The sequence below is a fragment of the Anomaloglossus baeobatrachus genome, chromosome 4 (genome assembly GCF_048569485.1).
Source record: "Anomaloglossus baeobatrachus isolate aAnoBae1 chromosome 4, aAnoBae1.hap1, whole genome shotgun sequence".
In the NCBI taxonomy this organism is placed as follows: Eukaryota; Metazoa; Chordata; class Amphibia; order Anura; family Aromobatidae; genus Anomaloglossus; species Anomaloglossus baeobatrachus.
In genome coordinates, this window is record NC_134356.1 from 86,953,348 (window position 1) to 86,970,516 (window position 17,169).

Here is a 17,169-nt window from a genome sequence, read left to right on the forward strand (position 1 = left end):
GTGATGTAGAGCAGGATTAAGCAGGCTGGAGATACAAAGAACAACTGACATCCGGCAACAGCCTGCAATCAGACCAGGACTTAAATAAGCAGAGAGTTAGGAAAGGAAACACCCACTGCACAACACACCTGGTCTCTGTCCAAACCCTTCCTGGCCACCAGAGGGAGCCTCCCAGCAGCCAAGACATAACTAACATTCACAACAAGTCTCTCTGGGCAATGGACAGTCCTCCTTCTTATACCCCTGAGCTCTCCATACAGACCACTGGGGGTCTTCACGATTGGTGGATAAACACATCGTAATACAATGGGTATCTTTCCTTCAGTGGCAAAAAAAAGTTACATGAGTCAACAAAAATTTCAATACTAAACTCCCAAGAGTCTTGTAGAACAATGAGGGATTGTCCCCCATCTATAAACAAACTGTCTTTATGTCTGGCTGAATTTTAAGAAAGTTAACCCATGCTAGGCACTGACAGTCCATGTCGTCACAGCCATCACTAATGTAGTGGATCCTCTGCTCACTAGTTCAGGAACCAAAGGGGGAGGGGCTTAACGCCGGGGAGTGAGGCGACACGCACATACAGCCAAGCAGTCAGTAGTCAGACAGTGACAGACAGGGAACAAGTGAGACGTGGAGGACACGGTCACTGAGGAGAGAACTCCGCCATAGCTCCCTCAGGACCAGGCACACAGAGAACAGGGTGCGCAGCACTAGACTGGTGGGAACTGTATGCCCCGCCAGCAGAATCCGCCGGGCAGAGGATTTCAAGTCTTCTGGCCCACTCAAAGTGCCCGGAGCACAGCAGCATATAGAGCCAGGAGTCGTGACCAAAAAGACGGCACCAACTACAGACTCGCGCTGCCTGCTATACGTGACAGGAACAGAGGCAATCCAAAGACTTGGGTCCCAGCGTAGCTTCAAGTCACAGGGACTCACACAACACAGCGCAGGGAGGAAGGACTCACAGAGAAACCCACTGGTTCTGACCTCCGAACTATCCGGGATTGGCTGGAGCCCATGCTGGGGACCGGCAGTCCAAGGGCAGCGACATATCAGTGAGTAAAAAACTTTGATTGCAACACCTGTTTTGCTCCCTTTCTTCACCCCTCTAACCCTGCACTGCTTTAATAGAGTGGACTACAACTCCCAACATCCTCCCTGGGGCCTGAGCTCTGCCTGTGGAGAGCTATACCATCCGAGCTGCATTATCATCTGCCCCAGAGAAGACCTCCCGCAGCGGCGGCTAATACACGGCCTCACACCACAGGTAGTGTCACGAATAGCTACAACCCCAATCCTCATCATACCCCATTTATTGACACTGCAGGGGTCACGGAACTGGGCCTGGCCGCTGTGACAACCTGAATCGACACCGGCCCTGTGACAAGTAACCCTGAGGGACCCCATTGGTGCGTCATTGGCCCATTCCTCCATGCAGATCTCCTCTAGAGCAGTGATGTTTTGGGACTGTCACTGGGTAACATGGACTTTCAACTTCCTCCAAAGGTTTTCAATGGGGTTGAGATCTGGATACTGTCTAGGCCACTCCAGGACCTTCATATGCTTCTTTCGAAGCCACTCCTTCATTGGCCTTGCGGTGTGCTTGGGATCATTATCATGCTGAAAGACCCAGCCACGTTTCATCTTCAATGCCCTTGCTGATGAAAGGAGTCTTGCACTCAAAATCTCCTGATACATGGCCCCATTCATTCTTTCACGTACACAGATCAGTCATGCTGGTCCCTTTGCAGAGAAATAGCCCCCAAGCATGATGTTGCCACCCTCATGCTTCACTAGGTATGGTATTCTTTGGATGCAACTCAGAGTTCTGTCCCTCCAAACATGACGAGTTGTGTTTCTACCAAACAGTTCTACTTTGGTTTCATCAGAACTTATGACATTCTCCAAATACTCTTCTGGATAATCCAAATGCTCTCTAGCATCTTCAGACAGGCCTGGACATGCTAGGCCTGAGGGTTAGCAAGGGGTTAAGGTGTAGGGCACTTTGTGCTCGAAAAGTGGGAGGTGGGGTCATAAGGGCTATGGGGCCATGTAATTGGTCAGGGGGTTGTCAGTAGTAGGGGAGTATATATAGGGCCGAATTATGAGGTGGGAGGCTCATTCAATACCTTGAAGACGTCCGGAATTGTCGTTGTACCCAGGACGGTCCGGAGAGGAAGTTCCTGTCCCAAAGGAGGTCGTCTATGGCGGAGCGGCGTGGGTAGCGCTGGCTCCAGTGGACACAGCGGCGGTGGACGGTGGATGATCAGGCGGCGGAGGTGGTCGAGCTCCCGGTGCCTCCGGGAGGGGGTCAAGGCCCTCACAGGAGTTGGATCCGGATGGGCCCCGGGACCCCCCTTCGGCGCTGGCAGCAGCATCGTAGGACGTCGGGGGAAGCGACAGAGATTTCGGCAGCAGCGGGGCGGTGAGTGACGGCGCGGGGTCGGCATAGTGATGTGGGCGGCGCAATCACGTGACCCGGGGCGCGGTCACGTGGTCCGGCGTCGCGGTCACATGGCCCCGGCGTCCTGACGTCATGGTCACATGGCCCTGCGGTGCGGTCATGTGACCGGGCATTGAACCCGGAAGTGCGGCCTGTGCAGCCGTGCAGGGCCTGTATGGGATCCCGGGTCGCAGTGGCCAGTGGTGACGGGCGCATTGCGGCTGCGTGACCCGCCGCGCGCACCCGACCCGCCGCGCGCACCCGACCCGCCGCGCTCACCCGACCCGTTGGGGCTCACCCGATGCTTTGCGGTCACGTGAGGCCGGCGCAGTCACGTGGGGCCGGCGCGGTCACGTGGGGCCGGCGCGGTCACGTGGGGTCGGCGCGGTCACGTGGGGCCGATGCGGTCGCGTGCCCTTCGATGTCACTTCCACATGGCTTGCTGGGTGGCCACGTGACCGGCATCATCCAGGAGGCGCGGCCTGCACGTCGGTGCGAGGCCCTCTGATGGCGCGATCACACGGTTACTGGACACGTCACCGAGCCATCTGCAGCAAGGAAGTGCGGCCGGCACATCCGTGCAGGGCCTGGCCATCAGGGAGTTCACGGCAGATGTCGTCCAGCAGAGTGGGTGAGTGATACCTCTGATTCCACCAGTGCGGCCTGCGCAGCCATGTAGGGCCCGGCCAGCAGTCCGGCGGTGGCACGTGATGGGGCAACATCGTAGGAGGGCTACGGCGTGGGGGTTTGGTGTGACAACCTGGGTGGCGCGTCCGCGTGACCCGTGGCGCGGTCACGTGGTCCGGCGTTGCCGTCATGTGCCCTCGGCGTCTGGTGCAAGATTCAGGAGCTGTGCCCTGCGCAATTGCGCACGGTTATTGTAGCAGATCCAACTCTGGATACGGATTCACACAGGCGGCTGAGCGGCTGGAGCGCACCCCCTCCCAGTTGTGGCTCAGAGCCGGTGACCTTTTGCCAAGCGTCCCCGGATGGTTGATTAGTCCGGGCGCTTTCGGTGCGGCCCAGGAGGGCTGCATCCTGCGTCTACCTGTGAAGAAGATGGCGGTGCTCGACGCGGAGGACATGCGACGGCTGTTCCGTGGGAAGCCATGGAGTCAGCCTAGTAAGAATAAGGCTCACTTAAAACTTGTTTTAATGCTTGGATTATGGGGAGTGGCAAAGGGTTGATATATATATATATGGTTTCGGGTGCACTAGGGTGGCAGGGTGTTTGTCAGTGGGTTTCGGAATGGTGCCCTGTGGCCAGCGTTCATTTTGTGGGAGTAGTTGCTTTGTGGTACAGTAGGCCTTTTGTACGCTTCATGAGTGTTCGGGGGTGTTTTTTCCTGATAATGTGTTTTCATGATAGTGTGTATGTTTGCAGGTGAAGACATATTTTCTTTTGGTTGGTGTAAAGGTGCTTGCATTGTATGTGTGATTTTGTATGTGACTTCACGGCGGTTTGCGCGTAATTCAGGTGGTGATACGGATATTGGCAAAGCGGTGGTGAATGCTATGTTCATGGCGGTTTCATGGCTTACTATAATAGTCATGGGGGTCTTTCGGCTAGAGGATTATAGGTGCGCCCCAGTGTTGTATAAGCATTTCAATGGTAGTTTGCTGACATGGCGAACCGTTTTGGGGGGGGGGCACACTTGGCGGATTAATCTTTCGCATTTAATGGTGGGTGAGTGCTATTGTTGGTCAAAGGTGCTGGGACAGGTGGTTCCGTTTTCAATAGGGCATGTTTTATATTTTATATGCCTCGGTACAGGGGTTGTGTGTGTACGATGGGTTATCATGTTCACTGGGGGGCGATATGTGTTGTTGCGGTCAGACGCTCAGGAGATGGTAAAGATGTTTGGGACGGCAGATCTTTCGGGAACCTATCCTTTATGGTAGGGGTAGATGTTATCTCCCTGGGGATCTTGGAGTTGACCATTTACTGGATTTGGTCTCCAGGTTAGCTGCTGATTAATGGAAAGTATTTGGCGGATTAAGGTATTAAATAAATAAATAAATAAAATATAAAACTGATAATAATGGTGTGGCATTATCATGCTTGGTCGGAGAAGGTGTTCGTTGCCTATTCCGGCACTTGGGTTTTCAGTGTGTGTCGGCGATTTCTTGGGGTACATATATATTGTGTGGGGCCGGGTTTTATAGTTGCTCAATGTTTGGTGGTTGCGGCCCGCGGTTGAGGTTCTGGCCGGTAGTTGGGGATGGGATGATTGAGTGTGTCTTTTTGTTCCTGGTCCAACATAGAAATACCGAGGTGTTTTTCATGCCCAGGGTGTCCTCGCGGTTAGCATGTGTTTTGATAGGTCGACGTGTTTGATTTGTCTGGGTGGGGCCCTATGTCGGAAGTCAGGACACGGGTCATTATTATGTTCCCATGTATATCATGATGCTTCTGGGGTGTGTTTGGTTTATTGAATATGTGGGTCTATGTGCCGCTTGGGGTTTTTGCATTATCGTAAGTAGCTGGACCAATAGCTTTGTGCCAATAACATAAGCCAATAGAGTAATTAGACCTAAAACATAACTTTTAATATTCCAAATGTAAAATTGAACTATAGTTCAAAACATGAGTTAAAACCAGGGTTCACAATCGTACCTATAGTGGGACGATTAACCAGATCCCAAATATGGAAAAAATAGGATCATAGATAAACGAACTGCCACAGCTGACTTCAATCTAAAGTAGATAAGTGCCAAAAAACAAATACACTTACGGTAATTCAGCTGTAATAAATACATAAGAGGTTCATCAGAGATCCTGGACAGAGAACCTGTCTTGACGTGTATTATAGGCAGATTTTGTTATATTGAGAAATAAGACTGAAACTTTTCTCTCTCAAATAAGGAATGGTCTTACCAAATCCCAAGAAGATAGGCAGGCATTAATAGCAAGTTACCGGCTCCGAAAGCAGGGGGGCTGTTTCCCAGCACATCAAATCCCATTTGGCCAGATAACTTCAGTCAGGCAATTTCAGTGGTTCCCACTCCCAACGTTTCACAATGGATCATCAGGGGAGTCCAAGTGGGATATCAGCTGTGGACGTCATTAAATCTCGCTTTAACATGACCCTCCACAGATGCCCGATTCACTATAATAGCAATAAATACATATCAAAAAGTGCCCTGGGAACTGCCATATAGGCTCCGTTTATCATGCCCCATGGTTACGTTAACTCACCGCATCCAGGCGTATGTCAGACCTGATTCAAACTTGCCGCGCTTTGCATTTGGAGTACGCTCCAAATATAGCACAGCGCATGCGCGGATTGGTTGAAATGATGACGCGCACCTCCCATCATGCCTTCGAACCGGAAGTACGCGTCATTCAAGGCGGCGTCGCTTGTAGAGCGTCATCCTCCTCACCCGATAACATCATATCCGGGCGGGTGGAACGCAAACAGCCCCATTGAAAGGTGCATATGTTAGCGCTGCCTAGCAACCTCGGTTCGCTAAACCGAGGCTGTATCTCTGATTGTACGGCACTGGGCGCGAGTCCACCAAGAATGCCGATGTATATTAGCAGTATCACAGGTCAGGTTTATACTCATAGTAAATTAAAATAGAACGCACTAGGCCGGTACGGCCCAAATAGTGTAAACCAGAGAAAAATACCCAAATATAGATTGTGATTAAAAAACAGAGGGCTTTTTCAGCCCTAGCCCTAATCCAGCACTTTGCTGGGAAAAACACAATTGGGTCAATCAGTAACCCGATGGGACCACCAGAGTGGGGGCTAAGGCTATGCGGCGACGATGATCAGGGGGTTTGGAGGGTGTTTAAATGTATATCATTTGTTTGTTGTTGGTATGTGATACAAATTGGGGCAGGATCAACTATACATGTTTTTCATCTGGGGAGGGTAAACTAGACTAAGGTGCACACTGATCACTGACCCTAGGTGTAGATGCACCCTACCTAACATGTGGGGGTCGGCACCCTATTAAAACCCACGCCCATTGGTGCCCCCACTCGGGCGTCGACTCTCCCTCCTACAAGAAGCCCCTATTCCTAAGGTGCTCCTAGAAAGGGGGAAAAGGAGAGTGATTCATTTAAACCAGCAGGTACCATAGTACCCAGAGTATATATCCAGAAGCATTCCTTCTGGAGAATGATCCTGTCCCAATTTCCACCACGTAGGGGGGGATGGATCAGATCGATACCCATTACTCTAAAGCTTCCCAAATCGCCATTATGTGAAGCATTAAAGTGTCTTGCCACTGGTGTGTCGTTTTTATTCAGAATATCATTTTTGTGTTCCCCCACTCTACGCCTCAGCTCCCTGATGGTCTTTCCTATATACAACTTGCCGCATCCACAGCTCACCTTGTACACTACCCCCTTTGATTTGCAAGTTATAAGTGACCTCAAGGAGTATGATTTACTACCTGTTGAATTTTTGAAGTCCTTTCCTTCTTCCATATACTTGCAATTGATGCAATCATAACACTTAAAACAGCCCTTTACTTCACTTCTTTTAGCTGTTTTCTCCTGGAAATGACTGTGGACCAATCTGTCACTCAGAGATCTCGCCTTTCTATAAGTGACAGATGGGTAATCCAAGAGATATTTATTGATCGCAGGGTCCATGCGTAATATGGGCCAGTGTTTCGATAGTATTTTCCTTAAATCCACTGAGCCGTTGTTAAACGTTGTAATGAACCTTAAGGTGTCCATGGTGGTAGCACTCTGGTTGTTGGGGTGTAGTAAAGAGCTCCGATCCAAGCCACATGTGGAATTGTAGGCCGTCTTAATAACCTGCTCAGGATAGCCTCTCTCTCTCAGGCGTCCCACCAGGTCATCCGATTGTACCCTAAAAGCCGCATTATCCGAACAGTTTCTCCGCATTCTTATAAACTGTCCCTTAGGGATCCCCCTTTTAAGGGCAACAGGGTGAGCACTCTCCCATTTGAGCAGGGAGTTTGATGAGGTGGCCTTTCTATAGGCTGTTGTACCAAGACGACCCTCTGGTCCTCTCTCGACTAAAACATCGAGGAACGCCAGCCTGTCTCCACCTACTTCACAGGTGAAGCGTAAGCCAATGTTGTTATTATTCAATTTGGCCATAAAGATGTAGAACTCCGCCTCAGAGCCTTTCCAGACAAGGAAGACGTCGTCAATGTATCTAATCCACAAGACGACGTCCTCCGTGTCCATCAGGCCGCCAAAAACCACCTTCTCCTCCCACCAGCCCAGGAGGAGGTTGGCATACGATGGGGCACAGCACGTCCCCATCGCAGTCCCCCTGAGCTGATGGAAGACCCTCCCATCGAAGGTGAAGACGTTTTTGGTTAAACAAAAGGTAAGGGCCTTGATGACAAAGTCATTATGCTGCATATATTGGTTCCCTCTAGTACTCAAAAAGTACCTCACAGCCTCCACTCCCGCCTCGTGGGGGATAGATGAATATAGAGCTTCCACGTCAATACTACATAAGAGCATGCCTTCCTCTAAATAGATATCGTCAATTCTACGTAGGAAGTCAGTTGTGTCTCTCAAATATGAATTAAGGGACACCACAAACGGTCTTAGAATCCTGTCAACATAGATGCTCAATTTTTCTGTTATACTACCAATACCCGACACAATAGGGCGACCCTTCAACGGGTTGCATCCTTTGTGTATTTTTGGCAAGATGTAAAATGTTGCCATTACTGGAAAAGTAGGTAATAGGTAGTCAAACTCATTTTTGCTAATAAGATTCAAGCCAAGGGCTTCATCCAACATATTCCTTAGTTCATTTTTAAATGTTGGAATTGGACTTGAATCAAGTCTGGTATAACATGCCTCATCCCTGAGGATCTCCAGACAGATGTTTTTGTAATCTTGGGAGTCCAGTATCACCACGTTACCCCCCTTGTCAGAGGGCTTGATGGTGATACTGGAGTCCCTTTCCAAGGTTAGCAGACTTTGCATCTCCGTTTTTGACAGGTTGTATGGACCCCTATGTGTTCCAATGCTGTTTTTTGCATTACCTGCAGTTACATGGGGTGCGTTCGGGAGTCTGTGGGTCGTGGCTGCACAGGGGCAGTTGTAGGAAATTTTATACGCGCGGACTGGGGGTTCTTACTGTGGTTTTTTAGGGTTGCCGGCTGCGTTCTGGGCAGACCTTATCGGGTCAAATTCATTACAGCCGTGGATAGAAGCTTCATAGGGGTTAATTATATGATGAGAAGGAGTTCTTGCTTACGATGGGTTTTGGGGTTTGCTTCTGGGACAGCGGGCTTTGCATTGCCTTGCGGGTACATGGCTTGCTTTGGAGTGGCTTCTTTTATGGTGCCCCCGCACGGTGGGGCCTAGGGTAATGTGTCGGCGCAAGGACTGTGTAGCATTTCAGTTGGGTGACCCCGTGTGTGATTTACTGGTATCAGGAGTCTCCGGTTGGCGAATTGTTTGGTTATCTAGCTGGCCAGTGCTGATGGCGGGTGTTGTTCCATGTGTCGGGATTTCTGGATAGAGCATGAGGCGGGACATGTTGTTTCAATGACAAGCGACTGGTCTCCCGCGGTGGTATAGCCTCTCTGGCACTACATGGCTATACAGGATCGTTGCGCGGCGCAGCTGCGGGGAGGTGTATTTGAAGCAGTGTGCGTGCAGGTTGCAACTAGTACAATACCTTCCTTAATGTCGAGGGGGTGTCATGCCAGGGCAGGGTAAGCTGGTGCGGTGCATTCATTTTTAATTTATATACCAGGTACTCGTCTGGGGCAGTGCCCCGTTTGGAGGTGTTTTGCGGTGCTTTAAGGCCGAGTGGCAGACAGGCGCGGGGCACCTGGTGGGTGCAATGTTTTGCCGGATGGCCCGTGTGTTAGGGTGTCTGGAGTTTTGGAATAATGTGGTGTGAGTGTCTGAGTTTTCCTGGATTTGGGAGTGTGGAGTGCTTTTCCCTCATGGTGTGTAGTGTCGAACCCGCAGTTCAGCGGGGATTGGGTGCGGAGTACATTCCACTTTGGTAAGAGGGCGGCAATATTGTGTCGTGCTTTGGGGTTCAAGTTCCAGGGCGATGCACCAATTAATTGGGGTCATGTGGCCTGGGGGGTGGCCCCCCCTTCCCTTTTTATGGGTCATGGAGCAGTATGTGGTGTTAGAAATGGTACTTTGACTTAGGTGTTGGGACCGCCTTGATGGCGGGGTTGTTATGGCACATGAGTAAACAGTTGGGGTCTTTTCTTTAGTCTGGTCTCAGCTTGACGGTCTTCGGTTCTGGGTCAAAGTTATTACGGGTTAGATTGTTTTGCTATTGAGCTGGGTGGACATTACAAGATCGGTGCTATCATGCTCGGTTGATGGGACCAACGGCGTTTGGGTACTGCACGTGGGGGGAGGAGACTGGGTCACTGGGGCGTCAAGGGGCTTGATCCGTGACATCGGGCCTGAATGCCTTGGTCCATTTCCCCCTACCTGGGTGCCATGGTCATGTTGTTGTTCATAGTGGCTCCCATTTGGGATGACTACATAGTGGGTTTTACCGGGCACGTTTTAGGAATTGGCTGGGGTTGGTGAACCAGTGTAGGTTCTTTGGTTTCCAGGACTTATGGTTGGCTTTGCTTAATTATTAGGTGCTGTGCAATTTTCATAGGCGCCTGCAATGTTGCGGTCTCAACGAGGCAGAGTGTACCCCCTATTCCATGGGGGTGGGGAGGCGGCTCAGGTGGCTCGTTGGGGACTGGTCGCGCAGGCGGTGCATAGGATTGGATGACGCGGTCGGCTAGTTGCAGGTCTTGGGTGCGGCCGACCTTGTTGTACTGGTGGCTTGGTGCAGGTTTGGCATTGTGAGGTCTAATGGGGGTCAGTTTTGTTTGATTGGTATTGGTACTGAAGCATTGGTTACCTGAGCAGTGGAGTTGGCTCAGGTTGGGCTTTGGTGGTGGTACTCGCACGTACAAGGTGTCATACGTGCTCGCTGTGGCGGAAAGGAGGGGGGTATTTGAAGTCGGTGGATTGCACAAAGAGCACGAAGGAACGGGTTACCCCTCGTGGTGCAATGGTATGGTTGGTGGGTCCCTGCTGTGCTCGGTCACAGCGGGACATGTTAACGTGGGACCCTGCTGTGCTGGGTCACAGCAGGGCATGTTAATGTGCTGGGTGTCCTCGAGTCGGTGTGGTGCGGCTGAGGGCACATGGTGGAGCAACACTCGGCTGGGTGTCCTCGAGTCGGTGTGGTGCGGCTGAGGGCACATGGTGGAGCTGGTGTTGCAATCATGTACAACGGGACTCTTCACTTACCCCCCCTCCTTTGCTGGTGGTTATGTTTTATGGAGTTATTACTATATATTTGTGAATGAAATGTTATTGATTATTTGGTGATAATAAACGAGGCTGCTGTGGCCTTTTACATCCAATGTCACGCAGTCTGTGTCTTATTTTGGGTTGAGAAGCGGAAAAGGTGGTTAAATGGTTTTTGGTTGGTACGGCAAAATAGGGCCGACAGTCAGTCTTTCCTAAGTAAAGAAAAGCCCGGACGCCTGCCCTGAAGGGGCTCAAGGGAGGGCAACATGACTGAGGAGGGATGCTAGGCCTGAGGGTTAGCAAGGGGTTAAGGTGTAGGGCATTTTGTGCGGGAAAAGTGGGAGGTGGGGTCATAAGGGCTATGGGGCCATGTAATTGGTCAGGGGGTTGTCAGTAGTAGGGGAGTATATATAGGGCCGAATTATGAGGTGGGAGGCTCATTCAATACCTTGAAGACGTCCGGAATTGTCCCGCCCACCCGCCCTATTTCAGGATTTCGGGAGATCGACATGAAGAAACGAAGAGGATTGACCTTGTCGCAGCAGTTGGCGGAAAGGAGGGGGGTATTTGAAGTCGGTGGATTGCACAAAGAGCACGAAGGAACGGATTACCCCTCGTGGTGCAATGGTATGGTTGGTGGGTCCCTGCTGTGCTCGGTCACAGCGGGACATGTTAACGTGGGACCCTGCTGTGCTGGGTCACAGCAGGGCATGTTAATGTGCTGGGTGTCCTCGAGTCGGTGTGGTGCGGCTGAGGGCACATGGTGGAGCTGGTGTTGCAATCATGTACAACGGGACTCTTCACTTACCCCCCCTCCTTTGCTGGTGGTTATGTTTTATGGAGTTATTACTATATATTTGTGAATAAAATGTTATTGATTATTTGGTGATAATAAACGAGGCTGCTGTGGCCTTTTACATCCAATGTCACGCAGTCTGTGTCTTATTTTGGGTTGAGAAGCGGAAAAGGTGGTTAAATGGTTTTTGGTTGGTACGGTAAAATAGGGCCGACAGTCAGTCTTTCCTAAGTCATGCAGATTCAGTCTTCCCAGTCTGGTGCAGGGCTACAATTTTGTTTTTGGTGTCCTTCGACAGCTCTTTGGTCTTCACCATAGTGGAGTTTGGAATGTGACTGTTTGAGGTTGTGGATAGGTGTCTTTTATACTGATAGGTTCAAACAGGTGCCATTACTACAGGTAACAAGTGGAGGACAGAGGAGCCTCTTAAAGAAGAAGTTTCAGGTCTGTGAGAGCCAGAAATCTTGCATGTTTTTAGATGACTAAATAATTATTTTCCACCATAATTTGCAAAAAAAACCTTGCCAAATCAAACAAGGTGATATTCTGGATTTGTTTTCTCATTTTGTCTCTCATAGTTGTGGTCTACCTATGATGTCAATTACAGGCCTCTCTCATCTTTTTAAGTGGGAGAACTTGCACAATTTGTGGCTGACTAAATACTTTTTTTTTCTCCACTGTATATGTCTCCCATGGTTTGGATACTAAATTACTGAAGCAAAATAACATCCAAATTTGATAAGTCACACAGAGACAATGTTGCCACAAGAATGAATGGCCATCATCAAGCCCAGGATCGAGTTGCATAATTTATCAAATTAATTTTCAATTAAGTTTGGCACACACCACAGACCCATGTAGGTGAAATCTGATTTGGTCAACCGTCCAGGAAATTTCAGTGGTTCTCCTGGAATTACAAACAAGAACAAAAGATAGAATGGCGTGCTTGATCACAATAGTAATTGGGATAATTTTGGGCAGTTTTTGTTAATTTTAAAAAGCATGCAAATTTTGTCTCTACTATGTATTATGAAATGGGCTGTTATTTACCACCAGATGCCAACCTCTTACCTATAGCCATATAAGTTGAGGTCATTTTGACATTTATAAATCTGTTTGTAGAAATGGATACTGTCCCAGGAGGCCTCAGAGAGTAAAGGGTACTTTACACGCTGCGATCTTGCTAGCGAGATCGCTAGCGAGCGTACCCGCCCCCGTTGGTTGTGCGACACGGGCAAATCGCTGCCCGTGTCGCACAACATCGTTAGTCCCCGTCACACGGATGTACCTGCCCTGCGACGTCGCTCTGGCCGGCAATCCGCCTCCTTTCTAAGGGGGCGGTTCGTGCGGCGTCACAGCGACGTCACGTGGAAGTCGTCCAATAGAAGCGGAGGGGCGGAGAGGAGCGGGACGTAACATCCCGCCCACCTCCTTCCTTCCGCATTGCCGGTGGAGGCAGGTAAGGATATGTTCGTCGCTTTTGCGATGTCACACACAGCGATGTGTGGTGGCGCAGGAATGACGAACAATATCGTACCTGCAGCAGCAACGACATTAAAGAAAGGAGCGACGTGTCAACGATCATCGATTTTGAACGATTTTGTGATTGTTGATCGATGCTCCTTGGTGTCACACGCTGAGATATCGCTAACGGCGCCGGATGTGCGTCACTAACGACGTGACCCTGACGATATATCGTTAGCGATGTCGTAGTGTGTAAAGAACCCTTTACACATCCTTTCTCAACATATATACCAGCACTTTAGATTGACAGCAGAGTGATTCACCCCAAATCAAACTTTTAGAAAAAAAATTGTCAGAGCTGGTGAACTCAAAGTTCAAAAGATTCGATCATCTCTATTTACCCCTTGTAACTTCTCTGCCCCTTTGCAAATGAGCCAAAGTTTTATTTTTGAGTAATCTGTAAAAATTAGTGAGTGGATAGAACAAGACAACATAACCAGTGTGAGGTTATTCAAGGATAAGACAGCAAGGAGATATTAACAGAAAAGCTGCAATCATTGTATATACATGTTTAGTCTTGTTCCGGTGAATGATCCACTTTAATATACTAGTTATGAAAACTGGTGGGCATACATAACAGGGGTGACTCCCATACTAAAAGCAGTACCCTGATTGGATGGTTCAGGTAACACCTCTACTTGTTTATTTCTAGAAGTTGAGGAATCTTATTTGGCAAGTTTCCAAAATATTTTCCTGTTTAAGAAATCATTTTAAAGATATAGGATAATATTTTACATTAAAAAGGTGCAAGAAAATACATGTAAAGCATAATTAAATACCTTCACAGTGTCCAAAGGGTGCCCCACAACAACACTAGCAGCCCCTATAAGATAGACATATTTTGTATTAGTTGGTTCCTAAAGTAAGGGGCTATACATGAGTGAGCAACTGTTATTATATTAAAGGGAATCTGTCACTCTTTTACGTTTTTGTAGTTATTAATATGGGCATACAGGTTGTATAAAAAAGATGAAATTAGCCATACCTGTATACCTCCTGGATGATGGGCTGTTTGGTAACAATCCTTTCTTATATCTTCTATCTTCCAGGCTATGGGGCATGCGCTGCCCGGAAGATAAGCCTGCCTCCGGTCTTCATTATATAAGCATTCCTCCTCCCCTTCTCTTCCCTGGTGTTCCTGTGACGGACAGAAATCTTGCGCCTGCGCATTCTGCCTGCCATCCCTCCCTGCACTGTTTCACCCTTCTGTGGGGATAGGCTACAATTTTTGCTGTGCACAGGCGCCGGGGAGTCACTGCGACTTCACAGTGCAGGGGAGAGATGGCAGGTAGAATGCGCAGACACAGGATTTCTGGCCGTGCACCTGATGTCACAGGTATTCTGAAGACAAGGGGAGGAAGAATCCTGTATAATGAAGACTGGAGGCAGACTTATCTTCCAGATATCACACGCCCCATAGTCTGGAAGATTGAAAATATAAAAGAGGATTTTTGACAAACGACCCACCATCCAGGAGGCATACAGGTATGGCTATTTTCACCTTTAGGGTGCCCTCACATGAGCGTATAACTCGCATGAGTATCGGAACGTATCACTCGGTGCGGCCGCACACTCTCCAGACAGGAGCATGTCAGCTTCATAGAAATTGTCAGAGTTCCAGGATTTCCAGTTTTCTTTTGAAGGATCTTGCCCTTTGTTAACATGGAGTTTTCTGTTCTGTTGCCCTACTTCCTGTTCATCTGTTTAAAAGCCCGCCCCTAAGCTTAGTCTAGTTGCCTGAGTATACTGCTTCCTGTGTACTCCTGCCCTGCTGCTCTTGGTTCCTGATTGATATTTGGATCCTGTGGAAAACACCCGACACCGGTTCTGGACTTCACCTGGTCTCATCAAGCTGTGCTCGGACTCCGTCTGCCGTCTCTGGTCGGCACTTCTGCCCGGTCCCTTCCGTTTCATATCCACCCTAGGACTCACATCACGTACGGACATTTTTGGACTATACCTGTTGCCCTTTCGTGTCCCGGCTGCTGCGCATTTAGGCCTTCTGGGGTGATCGCCAGACAGTCCCTGTATAGGGGTTCGCTCCTGGTGGTCTCCCTGGGGGAGTCCGGTGCGTGGCCCCGGGAATTCCCCTTTGTTCCGAACCTGGCCGGTATTTACTGTGTTTATGTTCTACTGTGTTTATGTTCTGTTTTGTGTACATATTGTTTGTTGCATATTATAAACGTCTTTACACCAAGAACCCGTCTCTGGTTATCATTGCCCTAACGCAATCGAAATCCTCAGTTCATACAGTAGTATTACAGAAATACACGCAGCTGACCCGCTCCTGTCAGCAGAGAAGCCAGATGATGCGTTCCGATACTCATGCGAGTTATACGCTCATGTGAGTCCAGCCTTAGGCTGAGTGAGGGACTACTGCGAGTGCTCGCATGACACTCGGCTTACAATTGCAACACAGTGGGAGCCGAGTGTCATGCGACTGTGGTCCAATCGTGCGATCAGACCACAGTTGCGGAGGGGAGGGCCGGAGCTGCGGAAGGGAGGGTCGGGGCTGCAAAGGGGAGGGTTAGAGCTGCGGAGGGGAGGGATTTATCACCCTATCTCCTCCGTTGCCGGCTAATGCGAGAATCACACTGCGATGTTTCTCTCGCCCCATAGACTTGAATGGGTGCAAGTGGAACAAAATCGCATTCCACCCGCAGCATACTGCGACTGTTTTCTCGGTCCGATTAGGGCTGAGTAAACAATCACAAATGGGAGCTGCCCCATAAAGTAATATTGCTTTGAGTGGAAAGCGATTTTTTTATCGCATTCCACCTGATCCGTATTACTCGCCATGGGTGCTGACCCTTATGCAACCTGTATGCCCATATTAATAACTTAAAAAAACCCAAAAGGGTGATAGATTCCCTTTAAGCATGTAGAGGTAAGTTCATTAAACCTATGTAATGGCACACACCCAATGACACTCTTGTTTATTTTATTTTTATTATGAATTATTGTGTCTCTGTGGAGTTCCACTTCAAGAGGTATTCTGTCCTAGAAATATTGCATAGCTCCATAATAGAGTCTGAAGAGACATGGAACAATTGAATAAAGTTATGATTCCATGGAAGTCAATGACCATAGTACAATGGTTCCGTGCATCTTGTGTGTATGAGGTGCAATCGGCATTGAATATTACTGATGCACTAAAATGTTTAATGTATATTCTGTTATAAAAATGATCTATATCCAGGAAATTATTAATTATAGATTCTATAATTATAATAAATATAAATTATAGACTTCCATCAACAATAATCTAATTCTATGGACCGCTATCTAAGAAAGAAACAACCACTTGGATTTGTTGAACACATTACAAAAACGATATACTCCCTGTTATTTAAGCAAGTGATCCTCTTCTGTCTCTAATATCCTCTACAATTTTAAAAATGTCTAAAATATATCTAATGATATAGAATTGTATGATAAGGAGTCAGGGACATTTGTGATGCACACACAAAGTAATACAAAGTAAATAGCACAAAAACAAATACTAACTTACCACCAAGGTATCCAGCTACAAACTCTTCAAGTTGGACTCTACCCATTTTCATGTTTTAGCAGAAGTATCTCCTCTCGTACATAGCATTTGTATCTGTGTATTTGCTTTCTTCCAGTCCAAAGGTTTTAATGTACAAAACGAATGTGTTCTTCTGGCAGATGAAGCCGTATTATGTGTCATCAGTTTTATGCTAATGCCAATACTAGTTCATGATTGTCAGATTTTCCCAGTGTAACAACACACAGTTTAGAAACTTTAAGATATATTTCTTCTCTCCATATCTATTATTGATCATTCAGATTTGTATTATATGTACATGTGTAATGTAGAAATTCTTATTTTGGAAGACATAAAGTTGTATATTACTTTTATGGCTGTCTTGTGCTATTAGTTAAATCTACCTCTATTCAGATGCTTTATCCTCATTTTAGTTTATGATTTACACGTTAAAGTAAAATGAGGAGAATGGGACAAAAGGTGTTTGCTGGGTTGTAACATGATTCATTAACTACGGTAAATGTTTTTATAAAGCCACTTCTGTTTTAGTGCTACCATAAAATTATTTCTGTACTGGGAAAAATTGTATTAATTTAAAGGAAACTTGTGAGGTAAAAAAAATATTAAAAACCTATATAACAATGAAAA

At 48.0% G+C, this 17,169-nt stretch overlaps 1 protein-coding gene across 1 annotated transcript in view; it reads right to left on the reverse strand.

Moving 5' to 3' along the window:
* The window catches only part of SLC25A48 (solute carrier family 25 member 48), a 99,914-nt gene extending 83,290 nt beyond the window's left edge, over positions 1 to 16,624 (reverse strand). The window contains exons 1-2 of the mRNA XM_075342272.1: positions 16,525 to 16,624; positions 13,793 to 13,836 (exon numbers count right to left, since the gene is read on the reverse strand). Of these exons, the coding sequence (XP_075198387.1) occupies positions 13,793 to 13,836; positions 16,525 to 16,576 (96 nt within the window). The 5' untranslated portion in view covers positions 16,577 to 16,624. The remainder of the gene's footprint in view (positions 1 to 13,792; positions 13,837 to 16,524) is intronic.
* Between the last annotated feature and the right edge of the window lie 545 nt (positions 16,625 to 17,169).